This window comes from Schistocerca cancellata, chromosome 3 (genome assembly GCF_023864275.1).
Source record: "Schistocerca cancellata isolate TAMUIC-IGC-003103 chromosome 3, iqSchCanc2.1, whole genome shotgun sequence".
NCBI lineage: Eukaryota > Metazoa > Arthropoda > Insecta > Orthoptera > Acrididae > Schistocerca > Schistocerca cancellata.
Window position 1 is genome coordinate 760,882,722 of NC_064628.1, and position 23,512 is coordinate 760,906,233.

Consider the following 23,512-nt stretch of genomic DNA (forward strand, 5'->3'; position numbering starts at 1 on the left):
TAGGTTGGTAGGATCAGTTTCAGTTTAAGTTAATTGCTTTTGTGGTTTTGCTTCATAGGAAGCTACTTGCGCTGCCATATAGTACGTAAGCGTGCAGTGCTGTATTGTAAGTCATAGAGTTAAGAGTCAGTAACTAAAGCAATGGCAACTGATATTGTAAATTATATTTGAAGTAAAAGTAATTGTTTACACAACAGGCAGCCAAGTAGTAAGAGTTATTTCAGTTGTATTACACCGATACTGTTCAGATGAGGAAAGAAAGTGAATGTCCTACCAGACCACACTAACATAATTTTTCCCCTGCCTCGAGATGACTGGGTGTTTGTATTGTCCTCATCATTTCATCATCATTCATGAAAGTGACGAAACTGGGCTGAGCAATGGTTGGGAATTTGTACGGACGCTGAAAACCGCGCAGTTGAGTGCCCCTCATACCAATCATCATCATCACCACCACCACCACCACCACCACCCACCACCACCCACCACCACCACCACCACCACCACCACCACCACCATCACCACACTAACATAAGTTAAAAAATAACCAGTAAGTGCATAGCAGTGTTAAAAGGGGGAACACACTGAAGTACAAGGTGTACAACTTTGCTTCCGCCATTTTTTCCCAACATTTGAGGCTTTAATGAAACAAATTGGTTACACATGTATCATTGAAAGTATTTTCCATCACTGGCCACTACTTTCTCAGTGTACGAACCCCACGTCGAAAAAATTGTTCATCTTTTGAAATGATCCACGAATCGATCCAATTTGTGACTTCATCATGAGATCGGAAGTGTTGGTCAGCCAGGCCATGCGCCATTGATCTAAACAGGTGATAGTCAGAGGGAGCAATGTCTGGAGAATACAACGGGTTGAATAAGACTTCCCATTTTAACGTTTCCAAGTAAGTTTTGACTTCTTTTGCAATGTGGGGTTGAGCGATGTCATGCTGCAAAATCACTTTATCGTGCCTCTCGCTGTATTGCAGCCATTTGTCTTTTAATGCTTTGCTCAAATGCATTAATTGCATTCAATAACACCTCATAGTACACGATCCCACCAAATGCAGAGCATGATATTGGAGCTGTGAATATGTAGTTTGGCTGTCGGTGTGGAAGCATGGCCGGGATATCCCACGATTTTTTGCGTTTAGGGTTGTAGCAATGAACCCATTTTTCATCCCCGGTCACAACATGATGCAGAAATACCTTCCGTTTATGCCTCTGAAACGACTGTTCACAAACACACAAACGTCGTTCAACACGTGTTGGTGTCAGCTCACACAGGACCCAAGTTCCTTCTTTCTGAATCATGCTCATAGCCTTGAGACGTTTTGAAATGGCTTGTTGTGTTACTCCCACTAATCGTACCAGTTCTTCTTGAGTTTGACACGAGTCTTCACTCGTGGAGGATGAAATGAGATCCATCCTTCATGAAATCCTCCCCACTCCACCAAGAGTGTCTTTCCGCCGTCCACCTAACCTTCGTAACCTCTTAGTTCATCCCTATGAAATCCCCAAACCACCGTCCCTACCCTCTGGCTCCTACCCTTGTAACCGCCCCCGGTGTAAAACCTGTCCCATGCACCCTCCTACCACCACCTACTCCAGTCCTGTAACCCGGAAGGTGTACACAATCAAAGGCAGAGCCACGTGTGAAAGCACCCACGTGATCTACCAACTGACCTGCCTACACTGTGATGCATTCTATGTGGGAATGACCAGCAACAAACTGTCCATTCGCATGAATGGACACAGGCAGACAGTGTTTGTTGGTAATGAGGATCACCCTGTGGCTTAACATGCCTTGGTGCACAGCCAGCACATCTTGGCGCAGTGTTACACCGTCCGGGTTATCTGGATACTTCCCACCAACACCAACCTATCCGAACTCCGGAGATGGGAACTTGCTCTTCAATATATCCTCTCTTCCCGTTATCCACCAGGCCTCAATCTCCGCTAATTTAAAGTTGCCGCCACTCATACCTCACCTGCCATTCAACAACATCTTTGCCTCTGCACTTCTGCCTCGACTGACATCTCTGCCCAAACTCTTTGTCTTTAAATATGTCTACTTGTGTCTGTATATGTGTGGATGGATATGTGTGTGCGCGCGCACATATATGTATATATAGTTATAATAGAAGGAAACATTCCACGAAGGAAAACATGTGTGTATGTTTGTGTAAACGAACACAAACATAGACACAAAATTCAAGCTTTCGCAACAAACTGTTGCCTCATCAGGAAAGAGGGAAGGAGAGGGAAAGACGAAAGGATGTGGGTTTTAAGGGAGAGGGTAAGGAGTCATTCCAGTCCCGGGAGCGGAAAGACTTCCCTTAGGGGGAAAAAAGGACGGGTACACACTCGCACACACACACATATCCATCCACACATATACAGACACAAGCAGACATATATCTTTGAAATGCAGCGCCACACTATTACTTTTAAACTTTGGAGAGGTCTTCGATGTAATTCATGTGGGTTCCCCGGCACCCAACACCGACAATTTCGAACATTGACGTAACCGTCTACATGAAAATGTAGCATCTGCATCTTCTGTAAAAATTTCATCCATTATGCAACAAAACTATCCACGCTGCACAAAATCCCATTCACTAAGCTGTTGGATGATCATTATTTTGTACAGGTGAAACTTAAGATCATCACGTAAGATGCGGTGAAGCGAACAATGTGACATACCCAACGCTACAGCCTGTCGTCTAGCCGATTGTTTCGGACTAGCAAGAACTGCTATTCTCACTAGGTCTACATTTTCCAGAGTACGAACTGAATGGGGAAGAGCAAGTGGTTTCTTTTTCATCAAAGATCCAGTACTTCTAAATGCTGCACTGCACTTCGACACATCGAACTCTAATATAATTTTGAAGGAAAAGACGTTGCACTGTGACTACGGAATCATTGTTTCTAAAGTACTGCTTGACAACGAACACACGATGCTCTAAGCTCCAACACTCCATAGTGACTGAAACTGCATTGTATGGACAGTCTGCCACGTACTAGTGGTTCAAAAAACATGCGTTTCCTCTGCTCCACCCTGTACCTGTTAAACGTGTACTCACTCTAAAGTAATATAAAACTAAACTTTCATGTGTGTTTCTCACCCATACAGTGTACTGGAAGTCATTTTACAATGCAGTTATACTGTCTGTTCTTATAAAGTTAATGACACAATTCAATGTAGACTATACTATACAACAATCTAGTACTGTTTGGTACAGTTTCACCATTAATGCTGTCTGTTTCAAAATCACACAGAAAGACTGAAATTGTTTGAACTGATTGAGAAGCAGGTTATGACACATTATTTGAAAGTTATGTTGACCTCTTACAAGTCATGAACAATCCATGTTACAACCCTCTAGTAATGTTCAGGCTCTTACATATTTAACAAGCCAAATTTATTACTGTTTGGCAACAAATCTGTTGACAAATGATACTTGTTTTTGTAAGTTAAGCATAAGGTAAATTTTGTCTTCACTAGTGATGAAGAGTAGAGTGTTTAATGGTGAGACACACCACACAATAGCGACACCAGTGGTACATCCTCTAGAACAATTTGATACTGTTTTGTCATAAAATACAATAAGCTGCAAGTGTGACAGTATGTGGGTTACTCAGACTGATATGACAACTTGGACCACATAGATTCTGACCAGTTTGTTGCCACCATTAATTTTAAGGTGTGACCACCAGTCATAGCCCTGCCAACCAGAGCATGCCAGATAGTGTGCTCTGTCAACTTGCTCTGCCTTGTGCTTGAGGCCCAGGACCTGATAAAACTGAAAGGTAACCTTTGGGTAATGCTGTCAGTTTAAATTGTGTTCAATTTCTTTAGCAATGACCCATTTGGAATATCAATGCCTTTCAATCACATTCACATCTGCAATAAAGATTAACAAAGTGAAAGGACATACTGTAAGGATAAGAATTTTCGAAGGAAACACTGCCGCACTTCCTAATATATGCCACTCTACATAATGTTCGAAGCTGGTACCTGCTTGCTAATTAAATCACTTTGACGCTCATCCCTGGATTGTTCATACTGGTTATGTCCCTGGCTCTACGATGTTCACTGAGAGCTACATAAATAGCTGTAGCCACTATTTGCTTTACAACTGAGGGAACATACTAATTCTCTGGTGAAAATTTCGTAATGGCATGACTAAATATTATTCACCCTATTGCTATTAAGATTTTCAACCCTGTTACAAACCACTGTGAGGAACTCAACTAAGAACAAAAATGTGTTCTTCAAAATGCAGCTTTATTCCATTAATTTGTTTTGTGACAGACAATTTCACTTTGGTTAAGGCTGTGGCTATGTAGAACATAGCCTCTATGCTCTCACAGCAACAGTGTTAACTTTTTCAACCCCTGCTAAAGCACTAAGCTATCGACAATCCTGTAGGTTTGGTATGCATTATCCATCAACCACAGCAGGAATTTAGTAAGAGTTCCTTACACAAGCAAAGCTAGCCACTATCTTATGAGCTTTTGTGACTGTGTCTGTTATGTGTGAAGGTAAGCTAACCTCTGGATTTTGTGTGGACATGTAGATGCCATACAAGACCTCTTGGATAAAATTTATGGTTGCATTTGAATCCTGTCTGTATTTGCACTTTGTATGGAGCCAATACAGAACTTGCAATTGAATATCATCTTGTAAATTTTCAGTTAATATTGTTGATTTAAAGAGAAATTTGCCATGCAAAGTAAGAAATGTTGTCTACTGATCATTCTCACGTTACACATTCAGGGCTTTGATTGGAATAATTCCGCTAGGTGAGCAATACACATATTTGCATTCCAATCCAGACATCAGGTCACTGAGCCTGAAAATGCAGAAGGACATCTCCCTACACCCTACCGTGGGGACACAGTTAGCACTAATTATTGCTTCCTTAAGTTTATCGACTACTGGTTTCACACATTTATGCACAACTGTGCTTGAGTATGTGGTAACAAGTTTTCACATGTTACTGCGAGCCGTTGTAACTCTTGGTGACCAAGATTATATTTATGTGATCATAAAAATTTTTCTTGTGGTTGAGCAGCTTGGAATCAGTGGACCACAGTTATGGATTGCTTGGTGTGGATGCAACATGAGGCACTGTTGAGTTGCAACTAATAGCTGCACATATCTCTGCTCTGATAAGAGGCGCGCTGCGCCACAGTCTTATACTTATACAGCTGTAATGACAGCATACAATTCATTTAAGAATTTTAACTGCTAAAATCTGTATGTGCAACTCATTGGACAGTCATTTCTGTATTTCTTACTAATAAGTGGACCATCAAGTAGCCTCCACCATTTCTCTCCTGGTTGATTGGAAGAATTTTTCCTGGTTTATTAGAAAACTTTTGTAACTTTAAACTTCATATAAGAAATCGACACACCAGCTAGCTCGGGCCACACTATGACTCACCAGTCATTCTTGGTCAACCCACTCACTGAAAAGGGCCTGCTTTTGTTTGTTTAGGTACAGCTATGGACCACCACAGTGATACATCGCGTGCCTTGAACGAGAGGTGTCACGTCCTTAAATACACATGTTAGCGAAAAAATGTACATCACAGAGTAGTCAATTAAGTGGTGAGCACCCCACTGTTGGGAGGTGTTTGAATCATAGGATCTGATGCCAGTGCTAATGATCCAGTGCTAGTACGGAAGTGGGTAGCAGTCAGGCGACCCTACTTGCTGAGGTTGAAACAGGAGTTCCATGGAGTGGGTGGTGCAAAAGAAAGAGCTCCATGAAATCTAAAAACGCAAAATATTAAAGATAATAAATGTATAGTAATTGTTAAATATCAAGTTGAATATCAGATATATAAAAGGAGTGTTCAGGTGGCAACTTATTTAAGTGTTTGGTGCACGAGGTGAAGTGTGACAAACAACCACGAAGCCCAAGCCAACCTGAAATGATTCACGTGATGACCTTAGAAAGACAGATAAGAAAATTTTGAAGAAAGCACCAAGGAGAAAATGGGTTGCCACAGGAAATGGGAATAAAACAACAAGACATTCTATACAGTATAGACATGAAACTCAGTCAGAAAAAAATAATAAAATTGAGTGAAAAACAAAGAACTCTACTGGGGAGAAACAAACCAGTTTTCACGCAACGACAGTATGCAACCTACAAGCTGTCGCAAAAGATTGCAGTGCACATGCAGTCATCGGCACACTGCAGCCTACATGCAGTTTGTCAGCAGCACACAGTCGTCTGCAGATTGCAAACCACACACATCACATCGGCAGCATGCAGCCATAACCAACTAGCAGTTGATGCGCAGTCCGCTGGCACCATAGTATAAAGTTAAAAGTGCACTTCTTGTGACCAATTTAAAAAGTTGTACATGTTGTGAATGATATAATAAGACAAGGGCAGAATACAATTAATTTTAAAATTAAAAATATCAATATAGACAACAAGCATGTTGAGACAAGAAATAAAATATTTGTTTATGCCTATCATCACAAAAAAGGTGACAATGTCAGGAGAAATGAATTTAGAAAAATTCAATTAATTTACTAAGCAGATACAAACTCTTAATGACAAAAACAATAACATGATACAAAACCAATTTATAGAGATTAATAAGAAAATACAGTCATCCATCGAGGAGGTACTTAACAGTAATAATGACAGATTTGCTTCAGTTGATGAGAAACTTTAGCATTTGGAGGAGAGTTTAGTGAACACACTAGACCATAAATTAAATGTTTTTAAAACAAAATTCATACTGAAATGCTTTAACAATGTGACCTTATGCGTAACAAAATTCAAGAACATATTAGGGAAATCCATACTGATGTAGATAGTTTGTGACAAGAATTTGCAGTAAAGGAGTGTAAACTTGAAAAAGGATCAGATCTCAGATGTGCAAAATCGTACTGAAGTTTTACAGCAAAGGAGCGGGAATGGAGATTCCATTTCTTCACATGATATCTTTGCGGGTTTGGAGGAGAGTGCACGAAAGTTAACTAGTGTACAGTTTTCTGGGAATGATGTAACTCATCCAAATAATGAATTTAAACGATTGTGGGATGAGTTGGATAAAACGAGGAAAAAAAAAAAAAATCACAAAAGTTAATGTAGAGATAAATCTTTAGACACAAATACTTTATTAGAAGAACTACAAATAGGTAGTAGCATGAACCTATACAAGCATTGCCCAAGATTTAAACCTGATGTACTCCAAACATACTTCTTACGAGCTTTTTTGAGATATTTACTACAAAAATGGGAGTATTCTTGGAGAATAGATTTTGCATTAAGTTATCTAGTAGGGGATACTGCTGAGTGGGGGAATGCTCACTCAGAAGAACTTACTTCATGGTAGAATTTTCAAGAGAAATTTAGATATAAATACTGGCACAAAAGAAACAAGAAAAATTAACTTAAGCATTACTCGATCCAAAGCACTACAACAGTTTTTGGCGAAGTTTTAAAAAGTATACTGAGTGGTCTTTAACACGATCTAAATATTCAGACAACCCACTGGATGAAATTCATTTAGCTTAAGTATTAGTGAGACGGCTACTCTATTATGTACTTAAAAATAATTTGTACTGGGGTTGGGCTACTGTAAATGAATTGTTATCATTTGTGGAAAATCTAGATACCATGAACAATGAAAAGAATAGTCCAAATCAGTTAGATATGGGTCATGAAAGTAATAAGTTTAAATAAAAGTCACAAAAGAAACAAGCAGTAAATTACTGCCAAGTGACGAATATCCGGGAAGAAAGTCGAAACAACTACAACAACAAAACATGACTTAAGAAATGCACCCACACAAACGTTTAATAATAATAATAATAATAATAATAATAATAACACGGAAGATGAGGCTACAATTGTACAACACTTTACATCAACCCAAACAATTTTTTAGGGATGGAAAACAATCAAGGTTCTGGTCAAAAGGTCACAATTCAGGACGTATGAAATGGAATGCAAGCCCATATAGGAAAAATTTATAGCTTTTAGTAAAATCACACCATTACAAAATTGGTTACTAATGGAAGATGAGCAACAGAGATGTACCAAAATTTAAAAAAATCATAGTTGTAGGTTCGGTAAACAATTGTAAAGTAAATGTATACGTAGATTCGGGAAATGAAATTTTCATTATGTCAGATTCATTATTTGATTTTTTTTAAGACAGAAAAAAAGTTTATCTGATACTTCCTGTAACTGGCATATATGTAGTAGGAATTACAGAGGTAAAGCAAGACAGATTAAACACAAAGTATGACTACCTATAACATAGAATAATTTTACAGTTATTCCGACCTGTTTGGTAGTACTTAATGTGAATCTGCAACAGCCATTGGGGATGGATTGGCTGATGAGATACAACTTTTAACATATAATTGTAGAGACAAATTATACATATTACCATTTAAAGAAAACACTAGTGGTAATACAGAGATAACATCGACTCAATAGCAACTGTATTACTGTTATAAACTTAGAGAGTACAATCAACGTGAACTACAAGAACAAATCAAAGATGAAACTTATGAGTCTGAATTACTGAACAACTTACAAAAAGATGACCTGCACAAAATATTACTGAAGTATATGACAGTATTTCCACATAAGCCAGGAGTACTGGACAATTACACATGCAGTTTTAAGATCAAGGATGAAACACCTTTCTTTTGTAAACCGTAATCACAAGTACCGCAGTTTAATATTGGAGAGGTAGTGTTAATCAATGATCACATGAGATCAAATATTAAGAGAGAGACCAGTAAATTTTTTTGTATGTTGGACCCTACAGAGTTGAGGGAGTTTCTCATTCAAATGCATTATTTCTAGTAGAGCCAACTACGGGAAAAGAGAAAGGACAATACAACATAAAAATGGTAAAGAGATTTAAACAATATAATTTCCGACTGGAAGCCCAGTCAAGCACTGTTTCTTACTCTGAACAACGTGAATTAGGTAATCTTTTTTAACATCCACATGTAATGATTCTATTGCGGGTGGGTTTGTGTAGGAGAAGTGTGGAATTGTGCTATTGTTTACTCCCTAAAGTCATTCTGTAGCAGGGTGTTGCACTCACCTTTTGGGGCCTGTTGGGACATTACCATTCTGTAGGGAATGTCGACCACTCTGTGTCCTCCTGTGTCCTGATGAAGAACCTGGCAGGGAGGGTGTCCTGGGGTAGGAGGTTGAGAAGGGATTTTGTCTTTGGTGTCCAGCTACTTTCCTTATTTGGGTCCAACACTCTGATTCTATTTTTTTCACTTTCTTACTTCTCAACTTTGAGGACCAAATCTGAACTCCTTTTTCCATATTCGTATGTACCTGTCGTTGAGACCATTCCCTGTTTTTTGTGTCAATAGTGACATTCCTCACAGAGTGGTTATTAAGTTTACTTCAGTAAACTGCACGAGGAACAATGTGTGCGCCTGCGTCTATCTTTCTGCATGATCACGTCAGTTGGAAGACATGTCTTGTTAGGTCGGTCTTCACATGAGTGCTGACTTTAGTGACTCACAAGCATTCAAGACAAAGCATTGCCTTCTGCCTCTTCTACCCCTTTTGTTGGGCTGAGTTAGTTTGCCATCACATTATGGACATTGTTTGACTTGCACATATCCAGTAACAACTCAGGTTCATTCATGTACCCTCTCAGCACCCCGCGGAGCACCGTTACTTTATCAGTTCAATCACCAACCCACAGCTAATTACCAACTTTGTATCTACTGCCAACTAGCTTGTGAGGAACATAAACCTTTATAACAGTTTATCAATTACTGATCATGAAACTATGAGGGGATTTGTCTGCCCTATTGTGACACAATGTGTTAGCTAGTGACACCACTGACACATTGTACGTTGCTGATAATCATGCTCATCGAGGCATGCCAAGCTGTTGTCTCTCTTTCTATCAGCAGCAGTTAAAAGGAGGTGCCATATTGTGTTTGCTCTGTTTGTTAGTACTGTGTGTACTCCACTGTATCAGACCTTTTATCGCCTGGTATACCTAATACCTGAATGGTTATACAATTTGCTGTACTCTTGTCAACAAGTTATAATAATGGCTGACAAGGATTTAACCATACTGAGGGAAGAACAAGTAGCGTTGCAGCAGATTGCCACTTGCTTAAAAGATTGGGAACCACTGTTAAAATCTGTAAACAGTGAAATGTTTCATACTCTATGGGATCCAAAACAGATGCTGTCACTACCCAAGAACAACTACAAAGCACCAAGTCAGCCTGGTGTAATGTATGTGGTACTGTGCTAAAAACAGCAATTGGCACTTTGGATCAGGCTGATGCTGAATACTGGAATAAAGCCCTCCATCGAGCTATATCCTTTGCTTCTCAAAATAATACAATTCTTGTATGCATGACACACATACTAAAGATAACATCCTGACTGCTACTAACTCATAATGTAACCACCTAGCTAGTACAGCAGTATGAAGAACTTAAGAATTCAGTCCAACTTGGTTTAATAAGTATGTGCAGGGAATTTTCAAACCTAACTGCCAGTGTACAAGTAACCAAGGCATTACAGAGTTTGTTGCATAACTCGCATGCAACACAGCTATACATCAACTCTCTGCATACTATCATTCAGTCAGGTCTGCAACAGAGACTCAGTCCTAATTGATTGCCTGCCAAAACTTTTCTGTAAGTGTTACAAAAATTTCAGTCCATTCATCACCACCCATGCAAATGATTTACCCCATATGGGAATCGACTCCGTCATATTTCTATGCAGCCGCCAAGGTGTAACTGTCATGGTCCCTAGATATGTTGAATGTGCAGATGATATTTCCTATCACTTGTGCTAATTGCAAATTCAAGTATTACCATCTTCACCCCTTCCAGTTGCTTCGGCACCTGCCCAAAACAAATTATCTGAGAAACAAAAGATATTTAGTTGTTAGTAAAGATTGTCGAACACACTTAGCAATGCTGCTTAATGCTTTTCAATTTTGGATCCATACCAATTACCACATGTATTTTACCATATCACTTAGCACTAGGGATGGGACTGTGAAATCACATTATTTTTGGAGGAGACTAAGGGGCCCCTTGTCATCTTACTGTTGCTGTGATACACAAACCTGGTTCGTCCCTGTCAAGCAAAGTTTGCTATACTCTGTACCACAGTCTATTTTGCACTGGTTTTACTTTATTACAGGCATACGTTTATCTCCCATACCTATTAGGTCAATTGGACTGCGGGGGGGTGGGGGGGGGGGGGGGGTGTACTTCTATTGAACAGTTCCTCCTATGACATAGTCACACCCACTTTCAAACTACCTGCCCAGTTAACATAAGCACTAAACACATGCTTCATATCTTTTCTATTGTATCTGCCTGCAGCTCCTCTCCTACCCTTGTGTTGTGCCATCCTGACAGCCTGCCTACACTACTGAACAACAACAAGACTCATCTGTTGCAATCTATCAATGATTTATTGGTTCAAGAACCAGATCAGATTACTCTTGACCATGCTGCTAAATGAATTCTTGAGTGGAATACTAAAGACTATCTACACACGACAATTATTCCTAGTGCTACAACTGTTTCGTCAACTTTGCTCATTGTCTGTCTTGTTGTACGGGTTCTTTATACCCGAGGTTAGTGTAAGCTCTTTAAGTCAATACAGCCAGCAGTATCTGAGCAGCAGCCGTGAGGTGAATAACATGGTTAGGGCACTTTGGTGTATGGTATATTCCAGGCATTGCCCTTCCTCCTTGGTTAATGTTAAGAGCTCAAGTACTCACCATCAATGGTTGTTTTCCTTAAATGAAATACTTGAATTCCTTATACTATAGGAACGTATCAACCAAAGAACGATGAAAATGTAACAATACATAGAGCACTTTGTGCTTGGTCAGTTTCCAACTAGGTTATCTTCCATACAAGGGGTAGTGATTGGTCAATAATGTTCAATGAATTATAGAATATACAAACAAAAAAGGAAAAGTGTAAACTATTAATCAATTCATAGGGGAAATTTATAAACGGTTAACAACCTAATGCTATGGCCATTTTGTAAAGTTTGTGACTCCAATCTCCTTTTCGTAATACCTCTAAATGAGCCTTCATTGATGCTTCCCCTTGATGGAGTATTATGGTCTCTCATAACCGATGAGACCTGATCACTGTACTTGCCAACCCTCCTGGTTGGTTCCGACTAAGGGCGTTGCCAGCGAGCCAGTCTAGCCACTGTCTGACTCACGCCCCTCAGCAGCCCTGTACTATGCTCAGAGGCTCTGTACACTGCTGCCACGCCTGGTGTCACCTTCACTCCGATGGCACCACATCAGCACAACAATTCGAAAAAGCTTCTCTTCCTCTCTTCTATGTTTGGTAATGTGACCAACCTGAATATGACTCATTGTAAATACATTTTCTTAAATTCTACAGCCGAATGCTTTGGCCCTTGTGTCGTTTCAAAGGTTTTTCAGTTTTAAAAAGCATCCTTCCATAGATTAAAACCACAGTCAAATGTCGCATAGTCTTTCCAAGGAAGTCATTCAATACTTGCCATCAACTGTCATTGTTAAGTCAACATAATTCCAACAAACGGCTTCTGCGGAAGGGGGAGGGTGTCAGCATGGTGAGCAGTCAGACTGAGTTACTGGACTTCAAATTTTTTTATTTTATTTCTTCCTTTGGATTTCTGATATAGTCAGCAACATCTTGGAGTCGAGCTATTGCTGAACTTGGGCCGGTGAATACCAGATGTTTCTAGATACCACACCTACCCATGCTCAGCCCACACAAACATTACATCCACACTGGGTACTGCTGACGGGATGCTACTGCAAAGCACTGCTAACAGAGGGATGTGTCCAAAGTACCTCCTGTCAGTCAATCAGGTGACTGGGAATGTTCACCTGGGGGACAGGCAGCGGACTGGCGAGAGCACGTCTGTACCACAGAGTAACATTCTTGTCCACCAGCTCTCATCTCAACCAGGCATGTTCTGCTGCTACTCTTTCCAGGTAGTATGACCATCAGACTGTGGCAGTCCCCTGTCAAGCCATAGTGTTTATTTTCTTGTATCCCTTAGTAGTAGGAGATTGAGCAATAAACTCCAGTCAGTGATCTAAACACTTCTGGCTTTGTCTTTTCAACAAATCCTGATGGTCCACAATGCCCTCATCCTGTCTGAGTCATAATCTCGATCCATCCACGCACAGAAAATACATCAATGTAGAATGTAACTCAGCACCACAGAATGTCCTACAAGAGTTCAACATTACATGTATCTCAATTATTTGGTGTAAGTATTGTGTTATTTTTTAGCTGATGTTGGCACTCTGGCACTAGCCTTGGGGGCTGTCACACCATCTTTCGTGGCGCCCCACCTTCTCTGTGGTCAGGGAAGCCCTGTAAAAAGCTGTTAGGGCCCACATCAGCATAGGCAACGTTGCACAGCTGTAAATTCTGTTTCCTTCACGATACATACAGTGCATGGCCACATCAGCACGCAACTTGCCACAGGTGTGCCTAAATGCAACAGTTAAAAGAGGTATGTTTTAGAAGTCTCACTTGATACACATCCAAACCTATGGAGCGAAGCAAGAGAGTGAGCAATCTACAGAAATGTCAATTTCCAATTTCTTAAAATGCACTTGGCTGTCTTCATTGACAAACACCCTAAGAAGTTACTTTTAGATACCACAGCTTTTGCATCATAACCAACTTTTGGGTAACAAAATCATTCATAGAGTAAATTTTTTGGTGGTAGCTGACCCCAAAGTGGACATTTTGGGACAGACTCTTTCTTCTGTTTTGCTTTTACAGTTCACAAGACAATGCACGTCCTGCAATTCAAAGGGTCTTGAGCCATCTTAAAAACTGTCTGTGATAAATATACTCAAATTTTTTACCCTGGCCTACAGAAGAAAATTGATTTTGAAGCCATAAAGTGATGGCAACTCTGTGTTTTTTCAAAGCCTGCATGGCTTTTGGCTCTTAATAATGTCCTCAAAACAGAGCTGGCCACTCCTTTAGTAACAGTATGCAAACCCAATGGTACCTTGAGACTTTGTGGCAATTTCAAGGAAACAACCAATGCACGGCCTCAAGCGGAAATTTATCATCTACTGAACCCCAAATAAACTATTTGCACTTTATTCAGTAAAACTGACATTGCAGAAGCATTCCAATGATGTGGTTTGTTCCCCTACATACGAATGTTCACTCACCTTTGCTGAATTCTTTTGTAGATGCTCACCTACTCTGGAACCACATACGAAGTACTTGGCTAAAAAGGCTGTAAGCAAACTTAGCTCCACTAAATGTGTTCATAGGGCACAAAAAGATTTAAAGTTCCAGATCTAGCTGTATACAGTTTGCAATGCGACTTTGACACGTACAACATAATCACTCTTACATAGCCAGTTCAAGGTTTCCAATCTGTCCTTATCCTGAAAATACACAAGGATTTTATATAGTTTGAATGCTTGCACTACACTTTGCAAATGTTCCCTTTGGACAATAAGTTCTCAGTTACAATTGCACAACACTCCACACAGAATTTAGCTATTCAAAATAATGTCACAGTTTGCATAGAAAAGATCCAGAATTTGCAGAATAATCATTTCCACTTGTACTTTAACACTTTCTGGTAAGTTATCACTTAACTCAAAATTAATACAATTTTACAGAGCTCAGTGAAACACGTCCCACTGTCACAGCAGCTGAGCACCGAGTCCTAAAGGCTCACAATCACAATTTTACTCACAGACCTAGCACTTGCAAAATCACGCTCTTCTGATTGGCTGAATCCCCGTGTAACCAATCAGCTCTCAATTTTGATCTATACCCTCCCATGTATGGAATGTTTCCTTCTATTATAAATACTATGTTTCATACAAACAAATAAATGCAAGTGAATCCCCTCCCTCTTTAAGCATCTGAATTGCTGAAATACGTTATTTGCCTCCACAGTACTGGTCTCTTACAATTCATTATTTCCCCGATGTACATGACTCGTACACGCAGTACAGATCCACACTGCCACTCTCTTATAAATTCTGGAACTTACATTTGCAAACATCTGCATATCATACACATGCCACACTTATTCCTTCATTCACTCAAATAATGTTGGCATTATTCAAACAATGGAAAATACAAGATGGAATGTAACAATGTTATGAGAAGGGAAGTTGCTACTCACCAAATAGCAGAGATGCTGAGTTGTAGAAAGACACAACAAAAATACTCTCATAATTAAAGCTTTCGGCCATTACGACCTTTCTCAACAAGGCCTTAATGGCCGAAAGCTTTAATTGTGAGAGATTTTTTTCTTAAGCCTATCTATGACTCACCATCTCTGCTATCTGGTGAGTAGCAACTTTCCTTCTCATGAAATTGGCATTGTTTAACATAAACCATAGTGTCAATAAAGATAAAAATTATTATGTAAAACTGAATCTAAATACTATTTGTTGCATTGTTGTTAAAAGGCTAGATACATAGTTAAACTTCTTCACAAACTTTTATCCAATATTTTTTAACTTTTTTGTAGATAGCACATTCTGCTCATCTGGGAGTGATCTAGATGCTTGAAAACAATAAACTGGTAGCCAAGATCACAGGAATTCTTTTTATTCCATGATTACCAGTTTCGGCGAAACTGAAGCTGTCATCATCGGATCTTAGGACTGTATGTGTCCAAAGATCCGATGATGGTGACTTTAGTTTTGTCGAAACGAGTAATCACAGATGTTTTATCATGTTTGAACTTGTCAGGAAGTTACTTGTTCATAGATGTTCTACAATCTGCGTTTTGTGTGATTTTGCGCATCTCTAAAAGTACTGTAGATAGGAGGCTGAACTTTGTTAATTTCACCTAGCTACGCTACCTTTTTTAGCTATTGACATAACAAAATAATGTACCAAGTTCTACCCCATCTCTTATATGACGAAGCTGGAATTTATAATAATTGTGTAATATTTTGTTGTTTGGACTGTAGTGAAGCAACATAGCATGGCTGGAGGTGAGACTGATTCACACAAGACTATCTGTCGCAGTGAAGTTGTAACTCATTGCATGTATTATGGGGTTTTATATCAGCAGTGTAGGTTGCTGTGCAACAGCATAATTTCAAATCCCGTTGGATGGAGCACCACAAACTTACGTACCATATGCCTTTACTGTTACAAATGTTACCTTTTGGGATCCCTTCAGACCCTACCCCATATTTCAGTGTTTTATGGATCAACTACTACAGGGAATTCCCAACTCTGCATCCCCTGACAATATTTTGCCACAGATGCAACACCAGATAATCACCTTCACAACCTTGAGCTTTTGTTCCAGAGACTGGGAACAAGATGACTTAAAAGCAAGATGCGCAAGTGTTCTTCCATGCAACTTTTCTTGACATATTTAGGGTTTAAATTCAGCAAACGAAATGGAACAAATGAGGGCTTATATTATGACAATCAATAAAATGCCCCCCCCCCCCCCAAAAAAAAAAAAACAAGGGGGTCAAAGACTGGCAAGTATCTTTGGCATAATCAAGTATAAGGCCAATTTACTGCAAACCTATTAGGACCTTCTCACCCACTGAACCAGCTATGGTGCCAAGGCACACATCTCGAATGGTCACCTTGATGTGACCAACCATTCCAGGATTTAAAATATTGCCTGAAGTGGGCACTATGTTTAATGATGTGCACCCCTGGTTCACCTCTAATAGTAGAAATGGAAATGACCCCCATAGTATTGGTGCACTCCTCTCCCATAAGTACCCTGATGGCACCAAGCACCCTATTGCATATGCCTCCAAGACATAATCTGCTTCCCACCAATGCTATTCTCAAAAAGAGATGTATTGGTACCATTTTACACTCTCATGGAAACTGAGTAGCTGGTGCAACATTACTATTGACTGCTATGGCACTTCCACTCAGAGGGCACTGGTTCTCATATATGAACTCTGACAAAATAATGCCAGACCCTGGCATATAAGCCAGCCTAAGCCAGTGCTAATGTGAGCATCATAGCACATGGTGCGAGCATCATCATCCTGCCTAAGATTGTAGACAAAATCTGATGTGTGCAGGTGTAGATCACCTTTTACATAATATAGGATATTAACTTGCTATATACTTTAGCAAGTGGTCATTCTGAGAACCCAAGAAAATACTGATCCTATATAAAATCGCTGAATGGGTCAAAGGCTTCTATCCAGTCAGTCACTGAATTGTCTGTTGGGGCAGTAGAACAAAGCAAGAGGAAAGCTGAAGTTAAATTTCGTGTTTGAAAAATCATTAATGCAGGCAGACCATCATGTGATCATCCATATGGAACACAGTAATAGATATCTCTGGAGTAGGTGTGCAACTGAAGGAGTTGAACACTAACTTCTTACACTAGTGGATATTTCATAGTATTATTCTCTTCAATAATGAAAAAATATATTTTGTCAAAATTAGAGTATTTCTGGATTCCCGATTCGCTAGGAGATAGTTAATTAACCCTATAAGTGGGCATGATGGATATATCCATTCACACTCTGATAATTCACAGTGGGTTCCAATATATCTGTCCACTGGGTTCTGTGACTAGTAGCCAGTGAGAATGACAAGTTATCGGCCTGCCGTTGACAGTGTGGTATTAGCTGAGCTTCGTCCACTAGCTGGCAGCTCTTGTCAGGCAACACAGCGTGTTCTAGGCCAGTTACAACATTGTCCACTAGAGACCGTGTTGACAGTATGTGTCCAGTGAAGCAGCTGCAACAGCGCATCTTTTTTCGTCTGTGTTTACCGCCGCATTAGTGAGTGATCTTTTGCAATAGTGAAAAGAAATTGTTTATCAGATTCGGAGATTGAGCAGTTCTTTTAGAAAGTGATGATAATTTCACTGACAGTTCTGAAAGTTTTCAAGATACGCATGTTGAGGCTAGTGAAAGTGACTTCAATTCAGAACCGTCTGATGACGAAACACTACTATAGCAGGTGGTACCTAGTGCATTTGTGCGTGCTAGTTCAGTTTGTAATCAATATTTGTAGGGTGGTAGTAGTGGTACAGTTGTGCCTCTAAAACAATATGATGTGATGAGTTGTTTTGCGTGTTTTGTGGATGATGCTTTGTGCACAATAATAGCTGAACAGGCAAACTTATATGCAGAACAGTTCCTAGCTTCTCATCCCAATTTAGCACCATGCTCCAGGGTTCGCAGTTGGCAGGATACTACACGTGAAAAGGTAAAAGCACTTATTGGAATGCTTATACTTTAAGGAATTCTTCACAAACCAGACCACAAGTTGTACTTTTCAAAGAGAGAATCAGTTGAAACATATTTCTTCAGGAAACTGATGGGTGATAAGAGGTTTCATCTTTTACTGAAATTCCTCCACTTTGCTGACAATACCTCGCATGACCCACTAGGCACTATTAGCAGAAAACTGTTCGCAATTCACCCCATTATGGAGAATCTGCGGCGTAAATTCAGATCAGTATACATGCCAGAAAGGAACATCACTTTTGACAAACCATTGTTGCCCTGGAAAGGACAGCTTGGATGAAGGCAATATATTCCATCAAAGCATAGCAGATATGGCATCAAATTGGATGAACTCTGTGAAAGCAGCTCCGGGTATGTATGAGACTTTATTGTTTATACTGGAAAGGACACTAATTATGGTAGCCAGTGTTGTTGTTGTTGTTGTTGTGGTCTTCAGTCCAGAGACTGGTTTGATGCAGCTCTCCATGCTACTCTATCCTGTGCAAGCTTCTTCATCTCCCAGCACCTACTGCAACCTACATCCTTCTGAACCTGTTTAGTGTATTCATCTCTTGGTCTCCCTCTACGATTTTTACCCTCCAATACCAAATTGGTGATCCCTTGATGCCTCAGAATATGCCCTATCAACCGATCCCTTCTTCTAGTCAAGTTGTGCCACAAATTTCTCTTCTCTCCAATTCTATTCAATACCTCCTCATTAGTTATGTGATCTACCCATCTAATCTTCAGCATTCTTCTGTAGCACCACATTTCGAAAGCTTCTATTCTCTTCTTGTCTAATCTATTTATCGTCCACGTTTCGCTTCCATACACTCCATACAAATACTTTCAGAAACGACTTGCTGACACTTAAATCTATACTCGATGTTAACAAATTCTCTTCTTCAGAAACGCTTTCCTTGCCACTGCCAGTCTGCATTTTATATCCTCTCTGCTTTGACCACCATCAGATATTTTGCTCCCCAAATAGCAAAACTCATTTACTACTTTAAGCGTTTCATTTCCTAATCTAATTCCCTCAGCATCACCCGACTTAATTCGACTACATTCCATTATCTTCGTTTTACTTTTGTGGATGTTCATCTTATATCCTCCTCTCAAGACACTATCCATTCCATTCACCTGTTCTTCCAGGTCTTTTGCTGTCTCTGACATAATTACAATGGTAGCCAATATCCAGATGAAAAAATAACCTCTCTAATCGTTTTGGAGCTTGCACACGATCTTCTCAGGAAAGGCCACTGCATTTATCTTGACAACCAGTACACCAGTCCAGATTTGGTGGGCAAACTAACCAGCAATAACACTGACACTGTCAGCACAATACGGCAAGAAAGGAAGGGGTTCCCTGACTTCATAAAAAAGGAGAAACTGAAGAAAGGGGAATACAAAAACGGGCACAGAAGCAAAAAGATGGTACTGAAATGGGAAGACAAAAGAGATGTTGTTATGGTCAGCACCTTCCATGATGATACATTTTTAAATGTAAACGTGAAGAAGGGAATAGTACAAAAGCCACATGTTGTCAACAAGAATATGGGGTGTGTGGATAGGTGCGATTCTCAGTTAAAAGCTACCAGACGGCCAGGAGCAGGCTGAAAAAATATTATCAGAAGCTTTTCCGCCACTTATTGGACATCGCATGCTTTAATGCATACGTATTGTACAAGAAGTATAGTGGCGAACAGAGTAGAATGTGCTTCATGATTAGTCTCGGCGAACATATTATATATATATTCACCACAAAAAGGGACATCAGTAAGACGTCCACCTAGAACACCGAAAGCAACATGCCTTACACCCAGGAATTTTCTAGACCTTCTGCCGCCCACAACGAATAAAAGACTAACAAGGAGGTGTGTGGTGCGCACGAGAAAAGGCCTTCGCAAAGAGACTTCATACTGGTGTGCAGAATGCAGAGTTTCCTTGTGTGCAGCACCTTCTTTTAAAATGTTTTATACTGAAAACAACTAGTGAAAATACAGTTTTGTTAATTTCTCCAATATATTTTATTCCTTTCCACCGAACATCAATTTAAATTCAACAGCAAAAACCTGAAGGAAAGCTTTTATGCACGAGAACAGTAGGCAGCACTACCGCGCATGGGCGTGCTGGTGCATATTACCCATTGCGGAAGAGGCACACGCACGCGAGCTACCCACTTAAAGAGTTAAGCAGAGTGTTTCAGAAAAATAGGAAGAAAATGAATACAAGAAAACAAGTGACGAAAGGTGAACTGCCATACAATTTGAAACTGCCACATAATTTTGCAGTCACAATGGTTTTTCCTTTAATGAAGATTTATACGAAGTGCTACATGTATTTTAAAGTACTTTGGTGGCTGTGACACATGTTTATCTTTCTTCTCCTGTTCTGTTTATCTTGCATTTAGCATGTCTTTCTTGTAACTGTGATATTCACAATTCTGTCTAATTACCATACAATTCCATCAAATTGTCACAAGCTCTACTTTTATTCATATCTGCTGTCAAGTAGTATCACACACAGTACAATAACTGCCAAGCAGATCTTTATCTATGAACTATTACTAAATACAATTCTAACTGTAACTGAAGATGGGTGGGAGTGGGCAGGAAGATATCAGACACTTAATATCTCGTGACAGATAGTAAAGTAACAAAATACTTTTCAGCAGGAGAGGGGGAAAAAAAAACTGTACGGTTACCTGTAAAGTCTTTCCAAGTCCCATGCAATGAGCCAAGATGCAACCAGTTCCTTTACTCTCTTTTATTTGCTCGACTGACTCGAAGCAGGTATCCCACATGAACTTCACACCTTTGACCTATATTGAATTACAAAGTGAACAGTTAAAAGTCTGACACGAATAATGATGTAGTGTGCATAATGTATTAATGAGAGAAAAGGGTTATTACCTTATACAATGTAAAATAAAGATGATCACCACACCAAGAACATATGTCTTTATATTGCACCATATTTATCGCTGTGGGTCTAACTGTTAAGCTTTTGAGGAAACTGATAAGACATAAAAATGTGAGAGGACAAAGAGTTTCCATAACTTCAGCCAAACAAAAGGTACAATAAGGACACAGTAAATTTCATGTAATAACCACGATAAACGGTCTTATAAAACAAATATAGATACAAAATAAATTTATTTGCCTTCAAAGTAATATCCACTGCCAAAAATAGCCTTTAATCACATTTATAAAGTTGAACACACAGTTATTAGGCCTGCTGTCTGAACACTTTGTGTAAATCCTGCAAGATTTCATTGAGACAGCTGACTGACAACTTCCTAGAATTGCTGCTGGGGACTGCCAGCAAGTAGCAACAGCCATTGTCTAGACTGCAGGGGTATTCTTACAGAGGTCAAACTTAAAGTCCACAATCACAATGGTGTTGCTACCACCTTAGAGAAAATAATGTGTTGATAACTCCCACCTAGAATTACATCCTATCAGCAGGAACACTAGTGCTGTTGACAGAGATACCAAAATTGGCTGTCATGTATTTCCCTATATTGCAATAGACATGCTGTCAGAAATCTGTGTTTGCTTGTTGTGATCTGATGGTAGAAAGCACCAGATAGTGCTGCATTGATTAGGAATCCAGAATCCCAAGTGATTAAGTTGTCCAACATGTGAATACATATGGGCAATATATATGATAAAATCACAGAGATGAAACAACTAAAGACATGATCTTGTTTTAATCATATATTATGCGATATCCAGTGCTTTGGCAATGCACAACTGTCAGAGACATATCTGATTCACTCAGATGTGTACTATGCTGATGTTAATTGTAATGATCTTCAATTGTGCATCATTGTTTTTTTTGTATATGAAACACACAAATATTAAAATACCAATTAAATTATCCCAGTATCTATAAAACTTATCAGTGCAAACATAAAAAATATAATGACATCCATGAAGCCACTAGTGATCTTTTAATAACAATTATTAGTGACAGTTACCTACAGATATGATATTTTAAGTTTTTATTCAAAAAAATCTTCAAGACACTTTGTAAATGAACTAATCTTAGCCCATGTCTATTATGCGGAAGCTGTTCTTACACACTGCATTTCAACTGCCTTATCCCATTTTTTTGTCATCTACATGTTAATAACCTAATGTAAAAGTCACAGCAGATGCGTGAACAGTGGTCTGTCATAATCAATTTTACCCAATCCGCAGTCAATAACACTCACAATTTAATTCATCACAGCTTATCTTGCATTAATGTCATTCAAGTTTCTACCTTACAGAGTGAAATTAACCACTGTAAGTCCTTTGTCCCCAATAACCATCGAATATCTCTTTTTAGCTTTAAATACTTAGAACTGAGATATGCCACTGCACTTTCTCACAACATATGATCCTTTGAGCCTTGAATACCCATGTAAAGGTTACCTTTGTGCCCTACCTTCAACCAAAACCATTAATACACCTTCTACAGAGACACAGTTCACAGTGGATCTAGTGTACCTACTGATGTGTTAAAGATCCAAATGAGTGGATGTGCCAAAACATTCTCCAAAGTGAAAGATAATGTAAAAACCAAAGCTCACAAAGTTGTCTCATATAGTGAGTAACTTCTGAATACGTTGTTGGCATCCAGAATCTTATGAGACACGATCAACACACGAGTGTTGCTGGGATCTTTTCACAGATAGTCGAAAAACATTTGGGATGTTCATACTACACTAATTGTAAGTAAAAACATATCACAATCTGTCAGCAACAGGATCATAAGTCTAAGAGAATCTTATATCTTACTGAGACATAAATAAATGTTGTTTGGGTATTTGAAGTGAACCTTTGAATCAACTTGACAAAACAGTACATGCCGGCCTGCAGTTCCACAAGACCCAGGTTCATCAGGACAAACAATCAGCAACAAGAGAACTCCAACATGACATCTATGTCCCGCTTCAGGGAAGTGCAACAACTGGGCACAAGCTGCCAATGTTTTTGCTGACCAATCATCTGTTAGAGTAACACAGGCAATAGCCTACTGTATAGCCACCTCTGTACTAATATATAAATTGAATCCAGATGATATGTTCTGTAGGAAAGTTAATGTGACAGTGTTTGGGCACAGAAAGTGTACACAGCAGATTCATTACACTCCTAAAGGTGTCCTACTGACACATGCGAAACCCAAATTCAAAATGGAGAAGCAAGCTTTCAAAAGGTGTGATTTTACTGCAGAAAAATTTGTCTCTTCCATGC

The 23,512-nt window shown here is 39.4% G+C and overlaps 1 protein-coding gene across 2 annotated transcripts in view; it reads right to left on the bottom strand.

The window, feature by feature from the left end:
* Positions 1–23,512, bottom strand: part of LOC126175787 (transcriptional regulator ATRX homolog) — a 483,984-nt gene that overhangs the window by 242,798 nt on the left and 217,674 nt on the right. For both annotated transcript variants that reach the window (XM_049922765.1, XM_049922764.1), the window contains one exon: positions 20,974–21,090. In XM_049922765.1, coding sequence (XP_049778722.1) covers positions 20,974–21,090 — 117 coding nt within the window. The remainder of the gene's footprint in view (positions 1–20,973; positions 21,091–23,512) is intronic.